Raw genomic sequence first — 26,824 nt, forward strand, 5'->3', positions numbered from 1 at the left:
GACAAAAGATTTGAGAGTCATTAAGCCAAATTATGTGTGTGTGTAATATATATATATATATGAGATAAAGTTGTAAAAAGTGATGCTTTTTCATAACATTGTGAAGGAGCACATACAAATATATACATTAAAACACCAACACTAGTGAACTGATGCTTTCTTGCTGGAAGGGCGCCAGAAATGCAGTCCAGCAAAGTCTCCATACACTACTGAGTTTACAGTATTTTTAAATTTTATTTTTACATTTGAAAATACAAACAAAAATATCAGTGAAACAGGGTGAAGCTGATGGAAAGTACAACACATGTCCATAAATCTAAAACATTCAGGTGGATTTATTGCCACTAATCAAAGTACAGTCCTATTTTCAACTTGTGCACAGTGGTACATTAGGTCAAGTTGCTCTAATTTCTGGGGCTGTGTACTTTACAAAGAAATTGCTGAAAGCAGTGATATGTGGTAAACATAAATTGAAATAATAGATCACTGTGGGTATTCTCATTTTTAAAATGAAAATGTCCTTCAACAAATCTATCTTCAAACAGCAGTCAGAGGATCAGGCTGTGGTATGCAGTTGTTCTTCCCATGACTTTAGATACCAGTGTTGTCACAGATGGCAGTGTATCTGCTTTGGCTTCTTGTGTTAACTTTCCCGATAAAAGGCACGTGGGGTTGAACTCTATGAAATGCATTTCTTACTGCTCTGTAGGTGCTCTTGAAGAGTGTTTCCCATCATTTTGCATTTCTTCTTTTAATACCTTGTCCACATCTCAGTATATTGAAAGAAATGATTAAGGGTCTTTATTTCAGCAGTTCAGTTTGATTAAGAAACTCGTACAATATATTTCAGTTTTGTTGAGTCTTTTGTGTTGTTTTGGCTGTCAATTAGAACCAGGGAGGTGCGCTGATGATTCTCTACTATTTCAGCAACACTGTCGAAGCGCTGGAAAAAGAAAACAAAAAATAATTAGTGCTGGCTTCCTTTAATGCTATAATATTGACAGTAATCATGGCATCTTTTTATCTTTGCTTCTCATGTAATTGAAGAGAGTTAAGCTACTTGTTACCAAGTTAGATGCTTTGCCTTTTAGTGAGAGCACTGATCCTTCTCTTAGTTCAGATTTAGACAACAGAAGATATTACAGGCACCAGCTGTCCCCTCCTTTCCATTTGTGATTGCCACCTGCACCAACTGAACCACTGAGTTTGCTGTGGGCCATAGTGAACTGACATTTCATTTTCCCTTAATGTATATTAGGCTGCAGACTGGCTGCTCAGGAGCTGTGGCAGATGTGGTTCAGCCACCTCAGAGGGAAGGCTATGTCCAGGAGTAACAGGTACAGGCAGCCATCTATGAGACCTGTTCTAGTTACACAGTTTTAATGTTTGTCACTGTAAATTAGTATCCAGAATCTGATAGGTCTGTTGCTTTTCTTTTTGGACTTTGGTCAAATAAAGACTTTGGACTATTTATCCTGAGGTCATTTTTCACCCTTTGTTGAAGACCAGGTGAGCTCCAGGCTATTCTATTTTCTCTGATCTCAACACTGGTGCCCGGGAGGCAGATAATTAGGCTATGTCAAGCCTACTTTCACACTGCTGAAAAGCCTACTCTATGCAGTGATAAACTGTTTTCATTGGTATTTGTGTTCCAAGTTTCTGTTTTGCTATCAGAGTAATTATCTCCGTGGCAGAGTAGATAACCAGTGATCTTTTCACTCCAGAGCTAAAGTTTAATATTTTCTTTATGTGAAAACAGTACTAACAGTAATGTCATTCTCATTTTTAGTAGTGTTGGGGGGTTTTGTTTTTTGAGCATGGCTGTTCTTCCTTTGCAATTTTCCAAGAAACATAACTAGAGTTTTAGATAGAAGGTAAGTGGAGGACTGTAAACAGTGAGAAAATTTATCTAGTGGCTGCAGCTCTTATCCTTTTAACTTTATTTAAACAGCTCTATGAGTATGTTTTAAATTTGGTCTGTGGTTTTAGTTACAGTGTACAGGAGCTGTTATAACACTGGTTTCTCTAGCTTGACAGATTGGTCATGATAAAGGCTATATTTTTATCTTCATACATGAGGAATCTTTGTGGTCATAGTGCAATATATCTTAGTCCTTGCTTATTAAAGGTATATAATTGAAAACTGTTAGGAAAAAAAAAACCCGCATCATCTCACCTCTTCACCACTTTTTTCTCTGCCCAGTGCATACTGCCTTGTTGATTCAATGAATCGTATAGGGATGTTGTACACTCTTCTGTTGTAAAACACAACCAGTGTATATGGCTGCCGTGAGTCCTGCCCAGAACTCTTCCTTATTAGAAAAGATCCATCCTAAAGAGAGAAAAGTAGTCAGTGTATTTGGCTCATTTCTTTCCAACAACTTAGTCTGTTTTTGGCTTTTATTTTGATTTATATTCACATTGAACCCTTTTTTCCCATTAGAAAAATAATAGCAGCATATGAGAAGTGGCATGTATTCCTGCTAACAGTAGCTTGCAAAGGTGTCATTTAGGAATCAGCTTTGCTGCTGCCTGTTCTTCTCAACCAGAGAGAAAATGAAGAAATAAATACCCAGTGGCAGCCATCTGTTGGGATCCACAGGCTGTTAGGGAATAGTTTCTATCAGTGGCAGTAGGTAGGCAAGAAAGCAGGGAGAGGTGGAGACACTATTTCTCCAGAGCTGTAAAAGGAGCTCATCACAGTCAAGCACCTGCACTCCTGGCTATGTAGCCCTTTGCTCACCAACTCACAGCAGCCTTCACCTGGTGACAGCCCCCATGCTCTGCCCCTTTATCCTCTGTGGACTTAGGCAAGAGTGGAAATGTACTTGATGCTGAGGATGCAACTCTACATGCTCCTCTTTCCTCCTGTGACACTACATTTTGCACAAAGAATAGTTGAGAGAATTCAAATTCTCCAAATACCTAAATCACAGTGTTGCTATTTCAAAAGGCATAGCAACACCAGCCTTTCCAAATAGCTGTTTCCACATGAGCCACTGGACAGTGGTGGAGACCACTTAAAAGCCACTGGGCTTTGCATTTCTTTTAAGGGGGTGTGCATGAGCTGTAACATCTTCCTCAGCTCTCTAGTAGCTTTCTCTGCAGTGCTTTGGTCTTTGAGTTGCACTAATGCAACTTTGTGTTGCAATGAAAGCCAGCATTAATTAATGTCACCACAATAACTCCAGGTTTGACAGTACTTGCATGGCACAGTAGTTCTGACCTGTTCAGAAGGCAACTGATGCTCTTTGAATACTTCTGGTTGTCTTTTTAAAAATTTTTTATTTGAAGTTCTGGGGTTTTTCCCCAAAAAACAGACATTCTTTAAAAGTGACCTACCTTGTTTGATCGGTACAATGCATCTTCTGCCATTTTCCTATCACAGGAAGCAGCATACCATGCTTTACTGTGAACACCAGCATCCTAAAAAGAGATGAACAGTTTTTCACCTGTAAAATAATAATAATAATAAAGAATATGGCCTGTAGGGGAGTTATTGCTAAATAAAGACAGCTATGAAGAACTAAAATGCAGAAAACTCAAGAGTTTAAAAGTCTTTGCCAGGAGTTGACAGTTTTAGTTGAGTAGAGAGAGGGCAAAGAAAAACTGGGAGCGTCAAAACAGTGGTAACAGATTTGTGATAGAAGGCTGATAAATGACAAAAAGAGATGCCCTAAGGAAAGCAGTCAGGTTCAACTCTAGAATCGTTCTAAAGACAAAAGCTATTCCAGTAGAATTTAAAAAGGAACAAATTGTCGAGGAATGTTGAGGAATAATGCTCTTTGTGAACACAATCATGCCTGTCTCCACATGGACAGCATGATGCCTGGATAAGTTTTGCTCCAGCTTTACAGTAACAAGTTTAATGATAAAATTAATTTTCACACAAGCTTTGTCACCTCTGTACAAAACAGATTAAAGGTTGCACATTATAACTGAGCTGGTCTAGCTGACTTATTGCTGCCAGAAAGGGAATGTCTTGGCTTCTCCTTTGTGCTCATTTTGTTGCTCATCTGATCCCATGGTGAGATAATTCACTTTATTGAACTTGCAGAAAAAAACCAAAAAAACTTTTCCTTTTTTGCCTTTTTTTGTGTTTGACTGCCAAGCTGATTTTCTGTCAGTTTAATGACTTGGCTCAACCCACTGCAGGATCAGGAAGGAACACCATAGAAGCTGGGAGGGGAGCTGACAGCGAGGAGAGAGCAGAGCCTCAATTTTGGGGGCATTGTACTAAATTCTTAGACTAGCTCAAGCCATAACATATAATTTTACCTTCAAAATTTTTCCATTTATTTCTCCACTCACACTATTCATTGGAAATAGAAAGGCTGAGAGAAATTGCAAATATGAAAGTACTTGCCCACATAGAGAATGAGTCCAGTGAACAAATCTTTGTTCAACAAAAGAAGGAATCAATGGCCTCCAGACCTTTCTTCTAACACTATCTGTGGCCTATAATGTAGAAGCAGAGAGCTGCTGCCAAAGTTTGGATGGGAACCAAGCAAACAGTGAATGTCATGGGAATTAATGACATAATTAATTGTCATTAATCTGTGAGCACCTGTATTGTGGAGGATGCTACAGCAAATGATACCACTGTATATAATTGCTGGGAAAATAACACTAACAGCTAATTTTTTTTAAACAAAATGGATCTTTTATTAAGTTCTGTTTCTGCCCATGGCTGTTACATAAAAATTGCAAATGTAATTGCTACAAGCTGTTTATGTAGAGTCTTCTGGATTGCTTATTTGAAAGTAATTTTTATAAAAAATATCTAGTATTACATACAGTTAATTTTTTCCCAGAACTTCAAATCCTGTGTGTTCTTCACTGTTGTATTATCTTTGTCATGTCAGAGTTTAGAACGCTTACTGTTACTGGCTCTACATGATAGAGCCTTTGGTTTACACTCACCACAACTATTTTTACCTTGTTTGTGACTACTAGGTTTATAAGAATGGGTTTTTGCATTTTGTAGTCTCTCTTCATCCAAAATGAGAGCAAGGCGAATAGCAGTGAAATGAAAATAACCTTGTGTTTGCTTAGATCATTCAAAGTTTAATGTTGCAACAAAACACATAAAAAAAAGAATTGGCCATAAAACTGACAGCGTGAACTGTAATGAGATCTGTTTAAAGGAACAGAAAGGAGCTGGACTTGGGAGAAACTAAAACACAGAGGGGAGGCATCACAGCATCATTGTATTTGCTTACTGCACCTTTTATTTCCTGTACACAATTTGTACAGCTATAAGTTAGAAAAAAGTATGTGATTAAAAACTCTTTATAGCAATCTGTATCAAAGACTAGGCTTAAGTATATCACCACAGATTCCCTTGTTTCAATGGTGTTGAAAGTATGAACTGGAGAGTCAGGAAGACATGAAACCAAAGCTTTTTATGACTGGTAGGGTGCCAAGATTTAATACAATACTGTTTACATATTTTTCTACAGTCTGTTAAGCCTCTCCTATGCTACCTGTTCTGCGCATATTTTAAGGAAAGCTAACATTCAGATTATTTGTACTACAGAAAAGCCTCATTGCAAAAGGGGGCATAGAAGCCCTCCAGGAATGTAATTTTCTATTGAAAGGGGGTGGAAATACTATTTTAAAATAAAGGATAAGGAGATTTCTGTAATATGAATTTAGCTAATACTATACCTGGTCTGCAGAACTGGAAACAGATGAAATGCTGCTGGGAGGGGAAGCACCCAAAGAACGGTTTACAGCTTCTGGGACTTCTAGAAAAGAGAAAGAACAACATGTATAAGTTTTCAAAGTATGTTTGTTATGATGTAAGACATTGAATTGTTACAACAATTGAATTGTTTGGAAGATCTGGTAACACTTGACCTTTGATATCAGTCAGGAAAGCTTTCTGCTGGAAATAGATGGGGCCTATGTAAGTCCTGGGACACTTGATTGCCCAAAGGGTAGCCTTGCTTGTGAAGGAAAAACCAGTCTGGATAACAATTTGGTTATTAGCAGAACTACACTCAGAGTACAGGAAAAAACCTCTTTCACCACCAAAGTGAATGAACGTAGCAATAGATAAGAAAATGCAGGAACTCAATGCGAGTAATTCTCAGTCCTGTGAGAAGCAGTCTTACAGGCCAGCAAACCAGGAAAATGAATTTATTTCAGAGATAATTTTTCACCAATTTAGACCACCTGAATTGTTTGTATACATGTGCAAGAAGTCCAGGCAGCAAAATGGAGAAGCAGAATTAATAGAAAACATTATGATGCTTAACTGGAATAACAAAGCATAGTTGAAAATAGTTACTAGGGCTGAAATACAGATGTAAGAGTTTAAGAAATCAGTAGTGAAATATTTGACTAGTGTTGCATAGTAATGATATGATGAAAGAAGTACGGATTATTGCTTTCTGGTAAAAAAGAATTTAGCACAACAATGTAGGTGTCTGCTATAGGTACTTGTGGACACAGCTGGATGCAATCAATATACTAGAGAAGATCATTGTAGAAAGTTGAGTGATGCTTATTTTTTTATTATGGGAGGCTTTTTTTCCTGTGTGCTTTACTTATTAAGGAAAACAAATGCTACCCTTTCTGGATGTGGTACTCTGCAGCCTGCAATGTTAAATCTTCACTAATAAAATTCTTATTTAGATATTGGTTTAGAAAGCAATAGAATGTTATAGAGAAGACCATACAGTGACCAGAACTAAAAAATGCAATTGGACTGGAGACAAAGACAATTGTGTGAAGTACATTTAGAACTTCTTTTGCAGTAAAGATGCAACTGTCTGGAAGCTGCATCCCAAGTGGAGGGGAGACACTGCAGGGAGCAGTTCCAGCTCTCAATGAATTAATAATCACCTGAAGAAGGCTGTTCAATATTATGGATTTTGGTTTTTCAGGCAAATTTTGACTGATTTGCTGTTAAAGCTACATCTGAAAGTAGATTGTATGAATAAAGCAAGAACTGAGAGAAGTCAGATTAGTGAATTAGACTTGACAAAAGGATATTAAAATAAGTAATGAAAGATGCCTTGGTTGTGTGTAAAAAAGTAAAAAGAGAGATAGGGCTTTATGCAACAAGAATTTTATTGATTTTAAAGATAATATAGGTACTAAAGAAATAGTAGTTCTGGCACAGAAATAGAAATTTCCACAATCAAATTGGAAGCAGAGCTTAAATAACATGAGTACAATTGAACTGATGGGCCCAGATTATCTTTACCTATGAAATTTTAAAAACTGGCACATGTAATTCAGGGGTGGTAACAGTTATTTTACGTAACTTTCAAGTCAGGATGGTACCAAATAATTAAAGAATACCAAACATAATTGCTATACCTAAAGTGGGAAAAGTGACTTGAGCATATACAGGGCTTTTTGCCTGATTCCACAGAACACAAGGCCCTAGGAGAGAATTTGAAGGAAATAACATATTTGGAAGTAAAGGTACAACTAGCAAGAGAAAATCTGAATTTTAGCCAAGTAGATAAAATGTTACAGCTCTTTCATAGAACAGCAGAGTTCTACAAAGAGGGGATGTGGCAGTGTACTTAATCTGGACTTCAGAGAAGCATTTGACACTGTGCCATATGGGAAATAAGTACTTGTAATGATGAAGACAGAAGTTAGCTCTAGGCTTGTATACAAAGAAGAGATGGCAGGTTATGCTCAAGGGACATCAGTGATTATGGGACCAGTGGTATGTATTACAAAGTTGTTACTGGACCTGGCACTGAATAAGATTATGCTAAAGAAAGTTTACTAATCAGACCATCATTTAGCACCAGATGGTCTTGAAGAATAGTTACAGTTCCAGGAGTAGTAAGAATTTATGCTTCAAGTTGAAGCACATCAGTTGTGTGATGGGAGCAGACAAACTTCCTCAGCACAGGAGATATAATTGCAACATGCGGCGGGCGGGCGGGCGGCCGCGTGCTGGGCGGCCGCGCTGTCGCTGTGGTCATGGAATGGAACGACGGGACATCTGTGGTTGCAGGAGGCGGCGGAGCCGCGCCATCCAGCAGCTCTGAAGTGGGAGGCTGCGCTGGGGAAGGGGCGGCTCGGCCCGCCACGCGGCGGCAGCAGGAGGAGCAGCGTGGAGGCGGCGGGAGTCTGCTACGGGGGTAGGGGGTGTGGGCGGTGCGCTAGTCAGCGGCTGGAGTGCGGTGTGCAGCTGCTGGGAGCTGGGGTGGCTGCTGGCCCAGCAGGCAGGGGCGGCAGGCACAGCAGAGGCTGCAGCCACCAGTGTGGACACCGGGGCGCTGGCACGGGGTGGCTGGGCAGGCTAGGGCGCCCAGGTCCCAGCGCAAGCGGTGCTGTGCTGTGACCGGGGGATTGCACTGAAACGCCGGCAGGGATGGGATTAGCCGTGGGCGTCTGCCCTGCTGCGGGGCTGGTGGGCAGCTCGGGGTGTGCTGCATGCGCTTGAATGCCAGCCTAGGGGGGCAGGCTTCCCTCCGCAACGTGCACAAGGGGCCCTGGGGCCCCACAGGGGACTGCAAAGACGTAGCAGGGGCAGGACTTGGGGCAACCCCGCCGCTGTTTCGGCGGGGGTGAGGGGCACTTAGGGAATGGGAGGAGCAGCCGCCCTCGCGGGTAGCGGGGTGAAAGCGGCAGACTCGGCGGGGGCAGGGGCTGGTGGGGCGGTGGTGATGCTGGTGGGAGGGCTCGTGAGGCGGAACTGAGGGGCGGGGCTTGCAGTAGTCGGGACAGCAGGGAGCAGTGGGATGGCAATGGCGTGGATGGCAGGAGCGGTGGCAGGGGCCGGGGGTTGGCTGCGGCTATGGGGCCGGGTGTCGGGACCCCGACGGTGGGGGGGCCGGGCGGCAGGCGTAAGCAGGACTGCGGGTCCTGCACCTTTCACGACACTTTACGACAGTCGCGCTTTACGGCCGGTTTTACGACAGTCGTGATTTACGGCACCATTTACGACAGTCGCGCTTTACGGCACCTTTTACGACAGTTTCGCTTTACGGCACCTTTCACGACAGTCGCGTTTTACGGCACCTTTTACGACAGTCACGCTTTATGGCACCTTTTACGACAGTCGCGCTTTACGGCACATTTTACGACAGTCTCGCTTTACGGCACATTTTACGACAGTTTCGCTTTACGGCACATTTCACGACACTTTACGACAGTCGCGCTTCACGACACCTTTTACGACAGTCGCGCTTCACGGCACCTTTTACGACAGTTTCGCTTTACGGCGCCTTTTACGACAGTTTCGCTTTACGGCGCCTTTTACGACAGTCGCGCTTTACGGCGCCTTTTACGACAGTCGCGCTTTACGGCGCCTTTTACGACAGTCGCGATTTACGACCGGTTTTACGTCAGTCGCGCTTTACGACACTTTACGACAGTCGCGCTTTGCGGGACCTTTTAGGACAGTCGCGCTTTACGGCACATTTTACGACACTTTACGACAGTCGCGCTTTACGGCACCTTTTACGACAGTCGCGCTTTACGGCCGGTTTTACGACAGTCGCGCTTTACGACCGTTTTACGACAGTCGCGCTTTACGACACTTTACGACAGTCGCGATTTACGACACCTTTTACGACAGTCGCACTTTACGGCCTACGGCGATTTACGACAGTCGCACTTTACGGCGCCCTTTACAACAGTTTCGCTTTACGGCACATTTTACGGCACTTTTACGACAGTCGCGCTTTACGGCACCTTTTACGACAGGCGCGCTTTACGGCTCATTTTACAACAGTCGCGCTTTACGGCGCCTTTTACGACAGTCGCGCTTTACGGCGCCTTTTACACAGTCGCGCGCTTTACGGCGCTTTTACGACAGTCGCGCTTACGGCGGTTTACGACAGGCTACGCCTTTTACGCCTTTTACGACAGTCGCACGTTACGACATACCACTTTACGACAGTCGCGCTTTACGGCACCTTTACGACAGTCGGCTTTTTACGGCCTTTTTAGACAGTGTGCTTTTACGACACTTTTACGACACTTTTACGACAGTCGGGCTTTACGGGCCGTTTTACGACAGTCGCTTTACCCGTTTTACGACAGTCGCGCTTTTACACACCCTTTACACAGTCGCGATTTATGGCACTTTTCACCACTTTCACGGCACTTTTACTTTAGTCGCGCTTTTACACGACAGTCAGTCGCGCTTTCACGGCGCTTTTAATCGGTTTTACGACAGTCGCGCTTTACGGCACCTTTTTCAACAGCCATGCTAATGCATGTTCTCTTGAGGCTATAAAAGTGTAGCCCAAAGGAATATTTATTACTTTGTCTTTAAAGTAATTTTGCTTTGAAAGTGTTTTATTATGCCCCGGATTTATCTTTTATAATAATTAAATTAACATATGCATTAATTTTAATATTATACAATTAAAATATTTAAATGCATTACTTTTAAGCTCTTTTGTTGTTTGTCTTCTCTAAAACGTTGTTTCAGTGTTTTTATAAAAATGGAAAATGGTGTTGGTTAAAACAGTTCACTATAAACAAGACAATTTATTACAATAGGATTTCCTAGTTTTTTTCATATTATTTTTATTCTTTATACTACGTGGATGTTTCTATTAAGTTTACTTCAGTATGAGTATTATATTCCATTGTTTGTGTTTTTATACCAGCAAGGATATGGGAATTAGTTGCTCATCTCACTTCATCATAAATGCAGGTGTGTGCAGACTAGACTGAAATTACACTTGAAAGTAATCATCCATGGAGCCATAAAGCCCTCGTCTAAAAAGAGCTGTTGAGTCTGAAAATGTTGTAATTTACTTCTGTTTTATTTGCAGATTGCCTTCTCACAGCACAATACTATCATGGATCTGGTGCAGTTCTTTGTCACCTTCTTCAGGTAAATTGCTTTCTTTTGTCTTCTGACTGAAATCCTGATGACTCTTTACCATCAAACCAGTATCTTAACCAGCTTCTGAATCTTGAGAAATGCCTGAAAGGAGGCCTCCAAACTGTGGTCCCTAATTTGTACCAGTGGAGGGGCAGCTGCTGGAATCTTGCGTTATATAATTGTGTATTTCATGATCAGTGGTACAGTCCTCACATCTCATGAAGGTTGGCTGGGTTTGTACCATATATTACAGGGATTAAGAAAAACCAGCTAATGTTTCCAGGAAAGAAATACACTAATAACAGCTTGTCAGTTTAAGCTACACCAAATGTAGATTTATATGTGTCATTCTCACCATCTGTTTACAACATGAAAGATATGTTCAGACTGAATATGTACAGTAAAGGGCTTACTGGAAGGTCAGAAAAGTGTCTGCTAACAAGGAACTAGAAAAATGTTCAATCTAATTTACAATTCTCTACAAAGAGGGTTTATACACACATTACCTAATTTGTTTTTAGCTGTGAACTGAAACAAAGTCCATCTTGGAAAGCACTACTTAGGAAAGAGCTTCAGCAATTGCTATTATAAAAGTACTTTCTTTTTTCCTTCTGTAGAAAAAGAATAAATTGAATGTAATAATAATCTGTCTGTCTTGTAGTAAACAGAAGCCTGGAGCAGCCCAAAAATGTCATATTTAGGGTTCTTCTGTGACAAGGAAGATTGATGGAATCTTTATTATGATGGGAAATGACCCAAATTGCCTTTGCTAGAGATTTCCAGTATTCATAAATATAAATGAAGCACTCATTTTCCATCAATAATCCTGAGATACTCCCTTAATTTTACTAGCTGAACTAAGATCTTGGATACTTGACCTTCTCTTTGTATGCATTACAGATACATTAACTGCAAACTAATTAATGTACAAGGTATTTTGAAATATTTTTAATTCAAAGATTAATTTGAAAGAACAAGTTAATCATATTTTAATTCAAAAACTGAATTATACTTACTTGGCAGAATTGAGGGCTTTTGGAGCAGAGGCCTGAAATAAATGTTGAGAGATTACAGAAAGGTCTGAGGGGATGTACCCAGTCCTGATAATATGAGAACTGAAAATATGCAGTGGTAGAATGTGTTCCATCTCACCCATGTGTTCACTGAGAAATATGGGTCTGATACAGGTATTTTAAAAAATGATATCCCACTAGTAGAAATTTAAACATATGTTTTAAATCTCAATTACTTTATTACAGATTATATCCCCTTATGCTTTTTGGTGACGGTTATAGTATTTGTATGCATTCATTTGCCATGTTTTATTTTTTTGCCACTGTGAGGCTTCAGGAATCTCAGCTCTGAGAAAGGAACAAGGAGGCTCCAGTGAAAAGAGTGCTCCCCTTTGAGCCTCTCACAGCTGGTGCACTGCAATATTCCCAAGAGGATGGAAAGGGACCTTACTTTTGGGCACCACTTGGAAGGGGGGGAAGTGGAAGGTCCTGGCTGGAATTGCGCTGTCGTTCTGGTACCATAGGTTTTTCTGGAATTTGGGAAAACAAATGGTAGAGTTAAGATTTCTTCAGAAATATATTATCCCAGGTTAGGGAGTCCCAGTAGGTGAAGGAGAGTTTCTTTTACTATAAATTTGGTTTTTTTTCTGACATGGCAGTCTGCTATTGCGCTGCTGTTAACTAATTCTAGGCAAATACCTGTGCTGTGGATGCCTGAGGGGCTGGGTGGGACTCTGACACAGGGGTAGGAGGGCAGGCAGCCCAGAGTGAGGCAGCAGCTCCAGCTGGAGCCGCCTCACCCAGACACAGACAGAGCCACAGACAGAGCCAGGATGGATTCCCTGCCCGTGCCAGGGACTGCCTCTTGCCAGGAGTCGGCTCTGTGAGGGATGGTTCTGGCTGAGTTCAGAGCCTGTCCCTCCCTTCCCCCTTTTCCACTTCCAGGGCTCCATGGGCACACTGCTGGTCCATCACTGTGCTACATTACCCTGCCAGGAACCTCAGCAGCTTTACTGGGACTGCTGTCAGAGAACAATGACACTCACTGCAACTAAGGCTGTCCAGATCCAGTTTGAAACTGCTAAAACCAAACACCCCTCAAAAACCTACAGTAACTTGAACGTGGTGCTGTATGCTTCATGTTTTTAGTAAAAAAAAATTGGATAAACATCAACTTTTCACATTAGTGGCTATAATTTACCTTCACTTGCAGTTAAGTTCTCTCTGGAAGGTAAACACGGTTTCTGCAGTAAAAGAGAAGGACAACCAAATATTAACTGGCACTTGTGCAGCAATGTTTATCATTTATACTTTGTGAAACAGTTTAGAATTGACAATATCCTGGAAGAATTAGGAGGCAGGGACATAGCCATTCTGTGAAGAGTCTCTAGTTGTATGACCTTGAAGTATGTGATTTTGCAAAGGAGATTTGGAAAGAATCCCAGCTTGTGGGTATAAATAGATGGAGAAAAACAAAAATCTAGATGGTTCATTCTTATCTCAGGAGCTAAAATCAGAAGTCTATCCCAAATACTTGAAAATGAAAATTGGATTTTCACCCGTATTGAACTATGCACACAAATATCTGAACACATTTTCTTCTGTTTACTGGAAGTTAAACTGTCAGTTTAGCTCACAGTAAAACTGGAACCAATCTTCCACTTTTAATTTTTTTTTTGCTTTCATTTTGAAACAAGGATAATAAACTGCCAGTTTTGAAACATTTTTTGAATTAATTTCTTTGAAAATTTCAACCAGTCTTCTTACTTTCTGCCTCAAGAAGTTTTGGGATATTTTTTGAATTACTGAAAAACCTCAGACAAATTCTGGTAAAATCCTGCATATTTCTTGAGCTATCACTTTCAATGAGCTCATGTTCTCCATAGGCAGCCCTGTACATTCTGGGAATACTTCTGAATTGTCTGTGTTCTCATCTATTTCTCATTTATTCAGTCCGTACACTGTTTTTATTGTTACATCCCAGGGCATTGAATTCAAACGTTGCTTTGATCAAAATATTTTTCTGCTTGAGCAGAAAGATCACTGATCTTCATTCGTGTAATAGCACTCAAATATTTCCTGTCTTTATAACTCTTTCCCCTAGCATTTTTTACATTTATCTTGTAACCAAACCCATGGTAAAATTAAGTTTTACAATAAATTAAAAATATAAGAGAAGTTTTGGGTGATTATACAATTACAAATCAACTTACTGGTAAAATTACTGCATTAGAAGTTTTCTTGCTGAAGTACGGAGGAAAAAGAAAAATAAAGAATATGGTTACTTAGCAGATACATGGATTCATTTAGCAACTAAACATCAGTTTCAGTGGTTCTCAGGGTATTTCTGTCTAAGATGGGATTCACTGGATACTTGTAGCAGTTAGAAACAAAGAATATCAGACCCAATGTGGGCACTCACGAAAGATAGTTACACAAGGAAGCTACAACTTTGTCCAATCCTTAACAGGCATTGGAGGGGCAGGAGAACTTAGTGAAAGCTTTCTGCACCTCCAGGCTTGCATGTGCTAGTGCTGCAGTATCTAAATCAGCCAAGGCAGCCAGCATCTGCCATCAGTGGCAGGCAGTGAAGGGCAAGGCCACTTGGCATACAAACAGTGCTCCTCCAGAAACAGCAAAATAACAGCTTGCCTTTGCCTAGTCAGGATATCTTTCACGAACAGCAATAAATGTTATTCCTGAATTCTAATTGCTATAGGCAAGGATAGGAGTTAGCTCCTAATACACCTATTAAACCCATCCCCCTCAAAGAAGTACTTTTATCATTTTTTACTCACAGGCCCCTTGGTAATGGAGACGGAGCTGCTCCAGTGGGAAATCTGGATTCCCGTGTGTTATTGAACCTCTGACCTAGAGATGTAAGCAATATATTTAGTATGCAATGTGAGCGGTATCTGAACAGTGGATTTTCCTCATTGCCATTTTAGTGTTAATATAATAAAGGTAAAAAAAATCCACTGCTTTAATTTTTTTCTTAACATGTTTTCAGTATGATTATACAAGAGAACAGTTCAGTAACACTTCTTGCTTGATGGTGACTGTACAGATAAAATTTACTGACACACTACATGACCCACTGTGTTCTGCTAACTGGTGGCATATCAGTCCCTCTCACACTGCTGTGTTTTCATCTGAATACTTACTTTCATCATTGTTGCTTGCTTCATGGTCCTGTAATGAAAAAAGAGGTTAGATTTGATATGAAGGAATTAAAAATTCCTTCACTACCAGAAGGACACAGAGGTAATGGAGCAGAGAAGGGCAACAAGGCTGAAAGGACTGAAGCACAAGTGTTATGTGGGGCGGCTGAGGGAGCTGGGCATGTTTAGCCTGGAGAAAAGGAGGCTCAGGGGGGCCTTGCTGCTCTCTACAAGTACCTGAAAGGAGGGTATCAGGCTTTTCTCCCAGGTAACAAGTGACAGGAGAAGAGGAAATGGCCTAATGCTGCACCAGGAGAGGTTTAGATTAGATATTAGAAAAAATGTTTTCACTGAAAGGGTGGTCAGGCATGGAATGGGCTGCCCAGGGAAGTGGTGGAATCACCATCCTTGGAGCTGTTCAAAGGCCATGTGAATGTGGCACTTATGGACATGGTTTACTGGTGAACATGGTGGTGCTGGACTAACAGCTGGAACTTGATCTTAGAGGTCTTTCTCAGCCTGAATGATTCTTTAATTATTAAATGAGAACTGCATGAATAATCATGCATATGGTTTTGGTATCTGTAGTAATTTTTAGAGAAATATTTGTACAGAAGGCATATAGTATCCAGAATACTTTCATGATGTCATTGAAAAATTTTAAGCAACCATCAAATTTTGAACTTTCCAATAATCTTGAGATTGCTTGTAGTAAGTATTGAGAAAATTTGGCCTTAGTTTTGCAGTGAGACCTTTTGGTTCATGTTTAATTTCTGACCTGGAAGACAGAAATTTTGCAGCAGATTTGAACATACTAAAAACACATCTTCCACTGAATAGAGGAAACTGAGTAGACCCTCTTATCACCATGCTAGAATTGAAGCAATCCACCTAATTTCCTGGCTTCTTTGGGAGATGCTTAATTTTGACTCCCATTTCTTGACTTTTAGGGAAGCAAGACTCCCATCTGGTAAGTATCTTTCAAAGAGGTACCAGTTATTAATTTGTCTGTCTTCATCTACCCAGCTAATAGCTTTTCACTAATGTTAGTGACAAATGCCTCCATTCTCTGGCTGGAGAGATGCAATCCATCACACAGCAGTTGGGGAAATGAGACATGGCAACATTTTTCTCCCAGTCAGCTCAGGCCTTTGAGAGGAACAAGGGTTACAGTCCTGTGCACATGATCAGCGCTGGTTAGTGCTGACAGCAGACTGAATGGGAGCAGTTAACAGATGTTTCCATCTTCGTTTGGGCTTTGTCAATGTGCTGTAGCCAGGGATGGAAACGAACAACAGAGCACTGGACAAACATCATGCTCATTACCATGTGTTTGTTTAAAATTGTAAAGACTTACAAGACAAGCAAAGACCCCAGAATTGGGACTGCACTGAGCAACTCTTTCTTAGGCTGACTCTTGTGACAAACTGGTGAGCTGCAAGCACCCAGGAGCTGAATACACCCATGGTACCAATGAGTGTTTGTCTGGGAGCTTCATCTCGGAGCTGTAACTCACTCAGTGCGTGGCTCCAGCTAAAGGATAGTCTCTTTTTATTCTCTGCAAAGTTAGGATGATATCCATCTCAAACGCAAGCTTTGAAAATGCATTAATGGAGAGGTTTCAGCTGCAATATGGCACTCGAGTCTGTTCTGAAGTAGGAGTATTCTAAGTGCTGATCAGATAGTGGAATTTCTGTCCAATATCCTCCCTTGAGATGTGAGATTTTTTTCTTATCTTGTATTGATAAGAAAAGCTGAGAAATAAAACTATTTCATAAAAGAGAAATCCCAAATTTGTCACTGCTTTGGATTTGTTCAGAATCCCACAGGATACAGATCTAAATGGGAAGAACTTTGTGATGAGGTGGAAGGGAAACTAAAATGCTGTAGTACATACAAACTGCTTGGTACATCTAGAAATTTGAAGACTGAAGACTATAAGGTGCTCATATACCACCTGCACTGTTACCATAACTTCTAATCCTATTATATGACCCCAAATTCCTGGTTTTAAGTGTCTAATTTCTCTATATAGTTATTGGTAGACTGATTATTTCCTAGGGACAATTCAGAGCACAGGGCTGGGACAGGGTCTGAGAATGCAGCTTTTGGCACAGATGCTGACACAGCTGACACACTGCTCTGTTCTTGGCCCCTCATGAAGACCCTCTCAAACTGGCACAGCTGAGTAGAGCTAGTGTGTAGATCAATTAATGGAGCTAATCTGGCTGAAAAAGAATCTTTTATGATTTGCGTTTGCTCCTTTCTGCAGCTGGACAAGTTTCCAAATAGTTTGCTTAAAACAACCCAGCACAGTGGAAGAGACAGATGGGATAAGAGCAGAGGGAGGCAGAGGGAGAAAGGGACTGGCTGAAACACAGCCTTAGGACCCAAGGCCTGTAATTAGTCCTTCAAGGACTGCATTTTCTAGTGATACTGGTAACTCAGACTACCCTGACATTTTAGAAGGTTTCAATTTTCAGAAAGCATAAATCATTCACCATCTGAGAGGAATGAGGCCTAAGGAAAAGTCCTTCAGATTGGGCAGAATCATCCTCTGCTACTTAAAATAAGGTTCCTGAAGTACAACTGGTACAAGAAATTGTTTTTGTGGACTGAAACATATATCTTATATCCCAAAAAACATTTAAACTTTTTCTTGGATCAATACAGATGTCCAGTGCTCTTTTGCCCAAAGGATTAATAGCAACAATCACAATATTAGATGAATCTGACATTTGGTCATCTGTTTCTGTTATTTAATCCAGATAATAAAGAGATAATCCATCTATTTAGATATGAAACACAGGACTAAAGTTAACATGTTCTTTTGGAGTGCCCCATTAACTACTCACTGGTTTTGGATGAAGACATCTTCTGGGGAGAGGCAAAATATTTCTGAAAAATACACACAGTAAGTTATAATGAATAGGATTTATTATAACAATTTATTTAATTGGCTCAGATGGGTTTTTTAAGATTTAGAGGGAAGGAGGTCTGCAGTAAATGGATTTGATTTCAGCTCTGCACAGCTACAGTGCTTGCGGTGATGCTGTGCCCTCGGTGTGGAACTACTCTGGAACAGCTCCTGTTCTAGACCTTGGGTCCCCTGTGACTGCACAGGACCTCACCAAACACCCTCACACACAGAGTACTGTGGATGCCTCCTTCTGGGAGCACGTAACACACTCTGTAAAACAATGACCTAGAGAGGAGGCAGGGCTTATGATGCAGCTTTCTATGCTTCTGGGGACACAGGAGTGAGGTAGGCTGCACACTCAAGTATGATTTTTTCCTTTTCTGCCAGAGACTTGGGATATAAACCATGGATTTACTGAGCCCAGTTTCTTTACAAGCAACCTTGTAACAACTGCAAAAACATCTAATTTGCAAGGGTGCAGAGATGGCTACTAAGACCTTAAACTGGCTGGCAGAGATTTTTTATCCCTGTACTGGATCCCTAAAGGGATATTTCAGAAAATCCTACCTATATGGCAAACTGCCTTCAACACAGAAGTTCACAAAGCAAGGAGAGCTTTTGGTTCTCACCTTGTCCTAGCATCCCTAGCTATTTGAGTGGCCTGACAACTGTTTATTGTTTGAAGTCTACACATTAAAGAGAAGAAATTTTTTTCTCTGCTAACATTTCCTATTGATCTAAGCTGCTGTTAACTTACCTGGAATTATCCTGCTTAGATGACTCTCTGGTCATGCTGTGCATGTGGGAGTGCTCTGTACTCTGAGCAGGCATAAACATGAGTGGCTTGGTGAACCTAGTAATGAAACATGAATTAAGAAAGGAAAATTACATTTAACAACAATGAATAAAAACAAAATCTCTTTCCCCTACCCCCTCAAAATTCTAATAAGTAACCTTAAGAGTATTTCTTTTTAGTATGTATTACACTTGGATTATTGAAATTAACATAGAAATGGTTGATAATATTTGTGCAGATAATCTGAAGAGATATTTACTGTATGTATTTCTTACTTCTGTTACTGTATTTCTTCTAGAAAAAGAATTACCAGACATGTAGTATCTAGATGAGAAAAAATATTTTCTGACAGTTTTAAATAATGCACAAACATTGACAGCAATGGGTTACCTGGTTACTGGTGGTGGTGATGGTTTTTCCTGTAAGAGAAAATGCACTGAATTGTTTTTTGGTCACTTTTTAATTTCATAAAATGGAATGAAATAGTATGATCCTATTTATGTTACCACATCAAGATATTATTTTTGCATTGTGATACAGATTTCTACTAGAGCTCTGTCTGGTAATTTACATTAGGATGGGACAGGCAAGAACTCAACATCAGTAAATCTGCTTTGGCCATATGTTCTGTCAGTACCAGCAAATGGGAAAAAAATTACTGTGTCAGAACTGTCATTGCTCCTCTGCTGCAGTTCTGCTTCTGTAAAACATTCCCTTAGGCTGCTGCTTCACAGATTGGATCACTATCACAGAGGACTGGGAAACTTTCCCCTTCCCATTTACTCTTTTGAAATGGTTTGCCAGCTTTTCTGAAAAGGGAGTGTCAGAAAGCTTTAAGTGCAGGAAGAGATATGTTCCCAGTTTTCCCTTTTGAAAGGCTGATAAGCTTTTCTCACAGTCACATCTGTACCCTGCCTGAAGACAGTGGGAGTGATACTGTAGAAAGGCCTCACCTCTTCTTCAGGAACCTCGTAGACTTCTACAGGACAGGGAAGAAATAAAAAGCATTCTTTAGTGTAGCAAAACCATAGTGCATGTTAACATAAAAGCTGATCTGAATTTGTATCAGTCATACTTCTGACTCTGGAAAAATAACTTGAAGAATCTGCTCAGAATTTGAATCTGCCACCAAAACCCTGGAGCAGCAACACCCCCTGTCTTGTAGGGGAAATTTCAGGTGAAGTCACAGGAATTCTGATAGGCAGTCACTGTGTTAGTCAAGTTTCCTCCCATCACAAAATCTTTTTATTGTTTTGTTTTTCTTCTCGTTCCCTCCCCCCTGCAAGGAAGATGAATGCTTGTGTTGTGCAAACCTGGATCAGTTTGGAAAAAATGTGTTATCACACCTGTAGTAGCATTTAGCCTTTCCTTGACTCAGGGAGGAAGGAATCAGGTCCGTCATAAATACAAGCTGGCTCACTTGCATGGCCAACATCCCTCCCTGAGTTCTGACCCACAACTATATTTTAATTCATACATGATGGAAGAAAAAACCTCCAGCATCTTCATCTATGCCCAGTTTCTTGGATGCAAATAGAATCCTATTTCAGTAAATTTCATGTCAGGTTTCATCACTTTACGGCACTCAAGTGTCCCAGCTCCCAGCAGGGGGAGATGTTTTATTCTGCAGTAACATCTGTCAGGAGCTGGTTGTTGCTCGACACTGATTTACAGAAAGGCTGAGATTGAAAAGGGCATTTTAAAATGTCTGGAAAATAACTCACGAAATCTCAAGCATTCATAACAAATGTTAGTTTATGACTTGTAGTGTGTGACTTTAAAGCTAAACACATTGCTAATGAATATGCAAAGCTTTTTAAAGAACTGTGTCATGTCTGGAAAGGTTACATCCAAGCAATTAATGAGAGTGAGGATGCAAAACAAATCTAAGTTGGAAGACAGAAATTAACAAGAATATCTGAATTTACAAAAGCAAATAGGATTCCTCTTATTTGCTTCTGCTTTTGTTTCTTTTTCCAAATAAACTGCTCTTTACAGAACCTCAATGGGAACACTATTATAAAAGGCCATGCAAGACATTAGCCTGTACAGAATTTCTATATGGTTAAGTCTGAAGTATTGGCTCTTGATTCCTATGGTGAAATGGGATTACTGACATACTGAGTTCTATAATTCTTTTTGCTGTATTGATTCATTTGTGTTCCTCCACTAGAGCAAAAGATTACAAATGAATTAATTTGGGACAAATAACTTGTTCTAGTTTTATTCATGCTTAAAATGGATTTACTGTTCAAGCTAGACAAAGCAACTGCTACAACATAGAAAAGCTAAAGAGGAACATATTTTTGTTTTACTTCAGTATGTCATAGGGTTAGTGGTGTGAATACATCAGGCATAATTTAATACTTCACAGTTTTACATTATTTTATTCTAAGAGCAATGCAGCTTCACATACCTTGCATGATAGAAGTAAGAGAAGGCTTTGGAGAAATAGGGGGGGCTGGCTTTGTTGTCTTCATAAATCTGTTCACAGGTGCTAAAAACATTTTATTCATGTACATATATATATATATATATATTTGTGCATGTGTGTATATATACATCTGTTTACAAACTAACAATATAACATTTATACAATAAGAATGAATATTAAGTAGGTCCAAATGGCAACCTTTTGTGTGACCTTGAATAGATCAACTGAGTCAGAAAGCAGCTCTCATTTTAAAAAAGAAGGATTATTCAGTATTTCAGCCTTTCTGAAGAGGTTTGATACTGTCAGTAATGTCAGAGAGCAGAACTACAGTTTCTTCTCTGTTTACTTTTCACCTTTGGGCTGTAGTAGTTTCATTCTCTAGCTAAATATACTTATATATAAGTGAGATTAAAAAAAAAACAAAGTCTGTCTTTATCTACTAAATATCTAAAAATGCTTGTTTTTCTCCTGAAGCACTTCAGCAAACAGAGAATTTTAATGCTACTGCTCCCTTGGTTGAGAAGGCCATATGTCATGAGAAGCCTCCTGGTTGTACAAGGGCTGGACTTTGAAATAGCTAAGAGAGGTAGAAATTAAACATGTCTTTCAATAGTTAAAAATAATTTTCCTTGGCCTTGTCATAAGCCAAAGGAGCCAACTGCCTTTTTGCAGGCTGGGATCTCTTTAATAGCTGCATTTCCACTCTTTGAACCCTAGAAACAGACATTAATTTGACCCATTTTTTCCACTATTATTCCTAATAAAGCAATAATTATAAGCTTATACGACTAAAACTCACGTCTTGTAGGTAGTGACATGCTGCCTTCTGTGGGTTGAATATAGTTATCATCATCATTGTCCACTGGCACAATGTAGTTATCCTATGAGAAATGCAGGACAAAAATCTCTCAGTTAAACCTCCATCATGCCATCAAACTGTTTGGATTGAAGCCCTGGCAGCAGTTTACAATAGCTGCCATTCCACAGTGACTCCTATTTCAGACATTCATCATCCTGTGTGGAAGGGAATCCCAAAGACTGAAATCCCTATATGGAATTATTCCACTGGTGCGTGGAAGCCCTCCCTTCCCTCTAGGGTCCTGGAGCAGCCTTTGAGGTTACTCTCTCCCCACTGCCTGCAGCTTGTTATGGATGATCAGGAGCTATTCCATGGTCTAAAGAGCCTCCTTGATGCTCAAAGCAGGTAGATATCCCCTAGGAGTCAGCGTGGTACTAGCAGGTCACTGTTAGTGATGTACAGAATGATTTGTACTACAAAGGCTAAGAAGAGACCAGCCGATGGCATTGCTATGACATTTACACAGTTATAACAAATATATCTGTAAACTTTACCTCATCATCACTGCACTCCTTAGGCTTAGGTGGCACTTTTGGTTTTGCAGCAGGAGATAGCAGTGGCATGGATGGCACACATGGTTTCTTTGGTCTGGACATGGCTGGACTGGGTGTACTTGGGAGAGGTTTGTTGATGGGAGGAAGCTTCTGGTGACTGGGGCGATTGTCTTTTCATTTGGTAGAAAACAACAATTTTAGTAAAAATTACACATTAGTCTCTGCACTTTCTTCTACTGCTTGTGCAAAAGTCTTTGCTGTGGCTGCAGCACAGGTCAAATGGCAGACCTGGGCACAGCTGGACCTGATGTTGAGATTTGTGTGTAAACGGGTCCTGGTCCCTTGCCCAGGGCAGCAGCCTGGCCCTCTGTATGAGGTGCAGCAGGTGCCCAGGCACTGGCTGCTGTATGAACAACTGCTCAACTCCCTGGGGAAAAGGTGCTCCCTGGGTGGTGTAGTGCATATGAGACATAAGAAAAATGACACTGGGTGGGACTAGAACAAGAACTATGCCAGGTTCTCTGGGCTGTCAAGTCCTTCCCTTTTCAAAGAACACACACGTGAAGGGCTGATAAACTTCTGTGAGTACACATGTGGTATTTTAACACTTTGATGAATATTCTACATTCAGTAACAGTCTGGTGTCCTACAAAAATGAAAGCAGGCATCATGTCAATGTTTCTTTTCTCCATGTCTCAAATCCTCACCTAACTGAAGCTAACTTCCATTCATTTCAATGCAACCTATCCATGGTTGAAAAGAATCAAATCAGAAAGAAAAAAACCCCTTTATACTGGACTGATGAAAATAAAATCTTGATCCTGTCCTATTTTTTAGGATATTTATCATCCTTAGTACCAATTTGGAAGGAGTGAATATTTGGGCTACTTCTTTTACTGCTTTGGGAATTATGATTGGAGAAATAGAGAAGTTTAAGAAGGGACCTGTCTAGTCTTACGTGCCTCATCTTTAAGAGTAATTGCTGCATCAATATATGTGGATTAATGTGGAGCCCCAAGTTAAAAGTATCTCCCAAGACCTCTGCTTGAATTTTGTCATTAGTAGATGTCTATCACAGTCTCCAGAACACATTATATTAAAATTATAAACATCGCTATTGGTAATACTAACCTGTTTCATGCTGTATTAAAAAAAAATCATACCCCTGAATGCTTAAGATCTGAGTATGAGACTTAAAAGCAAACTCTTGAGGAAAGGACAGATTAGTGCATTTGGGGCCTCTTCTCTTCTGGTACTGATCAAAAAGCAATTATCAAGGTGACATAGTTAACTATTCCATAACTACCTGCATATTCACCCCGAGAAATAGGGAATGCAGAGGGAATCTTCTTTTTCTCCTTCTCACTTGGAGGTGGCTCATAGCTGTCATCAGGATTCTCTTCACTGGGGACCACATACATCTCAGAGTCAGAGTGGTCATCTGGATTTTCATAATCACTGTCCTAGAAAGACATAACTCCCCATTTCTCATCTCATAGCATTCTATAACACAAAATTACAACAATGTACCCTTGAACAGACACATCACATTCCCTTTTTGTGCTACCTCTTGCAAAGAGGCACTCCTGCCTCCTCCCCTTCTGCTCCTCACTGGAACTCCCTTGTCTTTTTGCTATCTCCAAGGAGTCACAGAATCACAGAATTTCTAGGTTGGAAGAGACCTCTAAGATCATCGAGTCCAACCCATCTTCTAACACCTCAACTAGCTCATGGAACCAAGTGCCAGATCCAGTCTTTTTTTAAACACATCAAGGGATGGTGACTCCACCACCTCCCTGGGTAGATGATTCCAGTATTTGATCACTCTTTCTGTGAAAAACTTCCTCCTTAATTCTAGCCTGTATCTCCCTTGGCGCAGTTTGAGACTGTGTCCTCTTGTTCTGTCTGTTGCTGCCCCTTTGAATCTTTTCACCTCAAGAGCTCAGTCTTCAAATTATGGACCAATTGCTTCTTTCCTTTCCCAGGACAGTTCCTTTCTAGATCCAGCCACATGGATCTTAGTGTGTGTTGTCACTTCCTCTCCCTTTCCAGTTAAAGGGGTACTCAAGATCTGACTCCAGAAGGAGACTGATCACTTCAGGCTGACAGCTGCACCATTACTTTACACGGCTGACAGCCATGAATTGCTTCATTCTAATGTTTTCTAAAATCTTAGCAGAAGCTTTCATTTTTAGTAAGAAGTGGCTTTCCTCTCCTCACCCCTCCCACCCTTCCTGCCCCAAATAAAACCTTCTTCTGAAATTATTGTTCAGTTTAGAAGGTCCCTCAAATTGATGCCATGTGCTTACTTATCCAAAAACCTTAGCATTCATGGCAATCATTGACTGTGCTTCTGAAAGTACTTCTATGTTGAATGTAAAAAAATTGAGGTAGCTAAAAATCAATGGCTACTTGTGAATTAAACTGAGGTAAAAAATAACAACATTTCAATAGTATTCAGTTCAACCACAAGTAGATGATTTCAAAAGAAACTTTTATTATAATTTCTTGAGCTAACTTGTTGCCACAGTAACCTCCTACTAGCCCAAAATATGTACTTACAAAATCATCTGACCATTGTTCCTCTTCGTTGTCTGCGTGTTCTAAACCAAACATTAGAGTTATTTAAGGAGATGTAATAGTGAATATAAATGTTTATCTTAGGTTGGTTTTTCAATCTATAGTTATCATATTTGGTCAAAAAAGAGCGAGCAAAATTTCCAAACAGTTCTGAGCAACACATCTGTTTGGACAGAATAGTAAATTAAATGCCTTTTTGCTTATTTTTGACAAATTATTTCAGAACTGTTGGAAAAGCATTAGAAAATGACAAACTGTGCATGGTCTGAACAGCAGAGCATGCACTTTACCCACAATGTCCTGCTAATGCATCTCATTTTTAAGTAACGGTGCCAATTTCTAGATAATGGAACGCTTGCTGACCTCTGGGCCCTGGTTAAAGTTGGTTAAGTGTTTATATTAAACAGGGAACAGTTACCTGGTAAGTTCCAAACTCTGTCCTGCTTTCTTCTATTCTTATCTTAGCAAGATGGCTGTTAACTTGTAAAAACAGCCATGAACTAGTTTGTGGGCAGTGCTGTATGATAAGCAAGTAAAGGTCTACCTTTAAGATAATTCATGATGATTCTACCTTTAAGATAATTCATGATGTCACCATTACATTAATATCATTAAGATTTTAAATCTGTAATGATGCATTTGTTCAATTTCTTCCATATTTACTTTCACAGTTTCTGTAAGGAGGGGCTGCATGCAAATGCTCCTCCATTTTTACAGCAGCCTCGATACAGAACTCTGATTAAGACTGATTTTGAAAGGGTGGTTACTTGCTACTCTTTATGCTGCCATAATTAGTAATTTCTTTCTTGCCTTTCATTTCAGAGGTGTGAACTACCTTCAGAGTTGTTGATAATGGTATCTTGTTCTCTCATTAAAAACAAATTATGAGGCACTATATGGCTGAAATACTGTTAGGCATATAGATAGCAAATTAACACAGACATGCAGTTTAAATTTACATTAATACAGCCTTACCTGAAGCATAATCCCTTTGTGGCAGACTTGGCGGTGGCTTTTTTTTAAGGCTGTAAATTATAATTATTACATTTATGATCTCATCAGTAACATTCACTAGAAAGGAGTATTAGCCAGACGCATTAAAAAGCTGATATCTAAAGATACCCGCAGCTAAAGAAATACAGATTACCATCACAGATGCTTAGCAAATAGCTGTAGAAGAATGCTTTCAAAAGCTAGAAACTGATAAAATAATAAAATAGAATCTGAGAATTTAATATATTTTTTTTCACTAAGAACATATGTTGAAAGGACAGCTTCTTTGCTCACCCCACGTCTTCTTCATTTCCAGAAAGAAATAAGATAGGGGGCAGAAATAAATGATGATCTATCAGAAGATGAAAATCTGTTCAGGTTCACAGAGGCCTTATTAAGACTATGGCGTAAGAAAGTGGTGTAGCACTCTCCATTTGTATTTTTAGAACTAAATAATTTTGCATGCACTTCATTTGATGGTTAATATTTAAATGTATACCAGGGGTCTCAGTGAAAGATTCTACTTTTTATTATTTTAGGCCGTTATTTCCCTTTTTTGGTAAAAACTGTTACAATGGCATCACATACCAAGTTAATCAAAAGACAATTGATTTGCAGAAATTCTGAAAGGATCTTTTTGTCTATACAGGTAGGTTCATAAGTATGTGCACATATATATATCTCTAGGAGGCAGAAGTACACATATGTGTAAACACATACATACACATATATATATATTTATATATGTATAT

General features: G+C 40.0%; 1 protein-coding gene across 2 annotated transcripts in view; it reads right to left on the bottom strand.

Moving 5' to 3' along the window:
* Nucleotides 1-285: 285 nt before the first annotated feature.
* BLNK (B cell linker) overlaps nt 286-26,824 on the bottom strand; it is an 89,368-nt gene continuing 62,829 nt past the window's right edge. Inside the window, exons 6-25 of one of the 2 annotated variants that reach the window (XM_030951175.1) lie at nt 26,055-26,104; nt 25,062-25,102; nt 23,806-23,962; nt 22,500-22,669; nt 21,946-22,027; nt 21,129-21,209; nt 19,666-19,691; nt 19,103-19,131; nt 18,674-18,769; nt 17,852-17,894; nt 15,000-15,027; nt 14,634-14,706; nt 14,049-14,079; nt 13,037-13,079; nt 12,287-12,365; nt 11,839-11,870; nt 5,671-5,750; nt 3,343-3,426; nt 2,177-2,332; nt 286-943 (exon numbers count right to left, since the gene is read on the bottom strand). In XM_030951175.1, the coding sequence (XP_030807035.1) occupies nt 824-943; nt 2,177-2,332; nt 3,343-3,426; nt 5,671-5,750; nt 11,839-11,870; nt 12,287-12,365; nt 13,037-13,079; nt 14,049-14,079; nt 14,634-14,706; nt 15,000-15,027; nt 17,852-17,894; nt 18,674-18,769; nt 19,103-19,131; nt 19,666-19,691; nt 21,129-21,209; nt 21,946-22,027; nt 22,500-22,669; nt 23,806-23,962; nt 25,062-25,102; nt 26,055-26,104 (1,501 nt within the window). In that variant the 3' untranslated portion in view covers nt 286-823. The remainder of the gene's footprint in view (nt 944-2,176; nt 2,333-3,342; nt 3,427-5,670; nt 5,751-11,838; nt 11,871-12,286; nt 12,366-13,036; nt 13,080-14,048; nt 14,080-14,633; nt 14,707-14,999; nt 15,028-17,851; nt 17,895-18,673; nt 18,770-19,102; nt 19,132-19,665; nt 19,692-21,128; nt 21,210-21,945; nt 22,028-22,499; nt 22,670-23,805; nt 23,963-25,061; nt 25,103-26,054; nt 26,105-26,824) is intronic. The other variant, XM_030951176.1, reaches the window with a different exon arrangement.

The sequence above is a fragment of the Camarhynchus parvulus genome, chromosome 6, assembly GCF_901933205.1.
Source record: "Camarhynchus parvulus chromosome 6, STF_HiC, whole genome shotgun sequence".
NCBI lineage: Eukaryota > Metazoa > Chordata > Aves > Passeriformes > Thraupidae > Camarhynchus > Camarhynchus parvulus.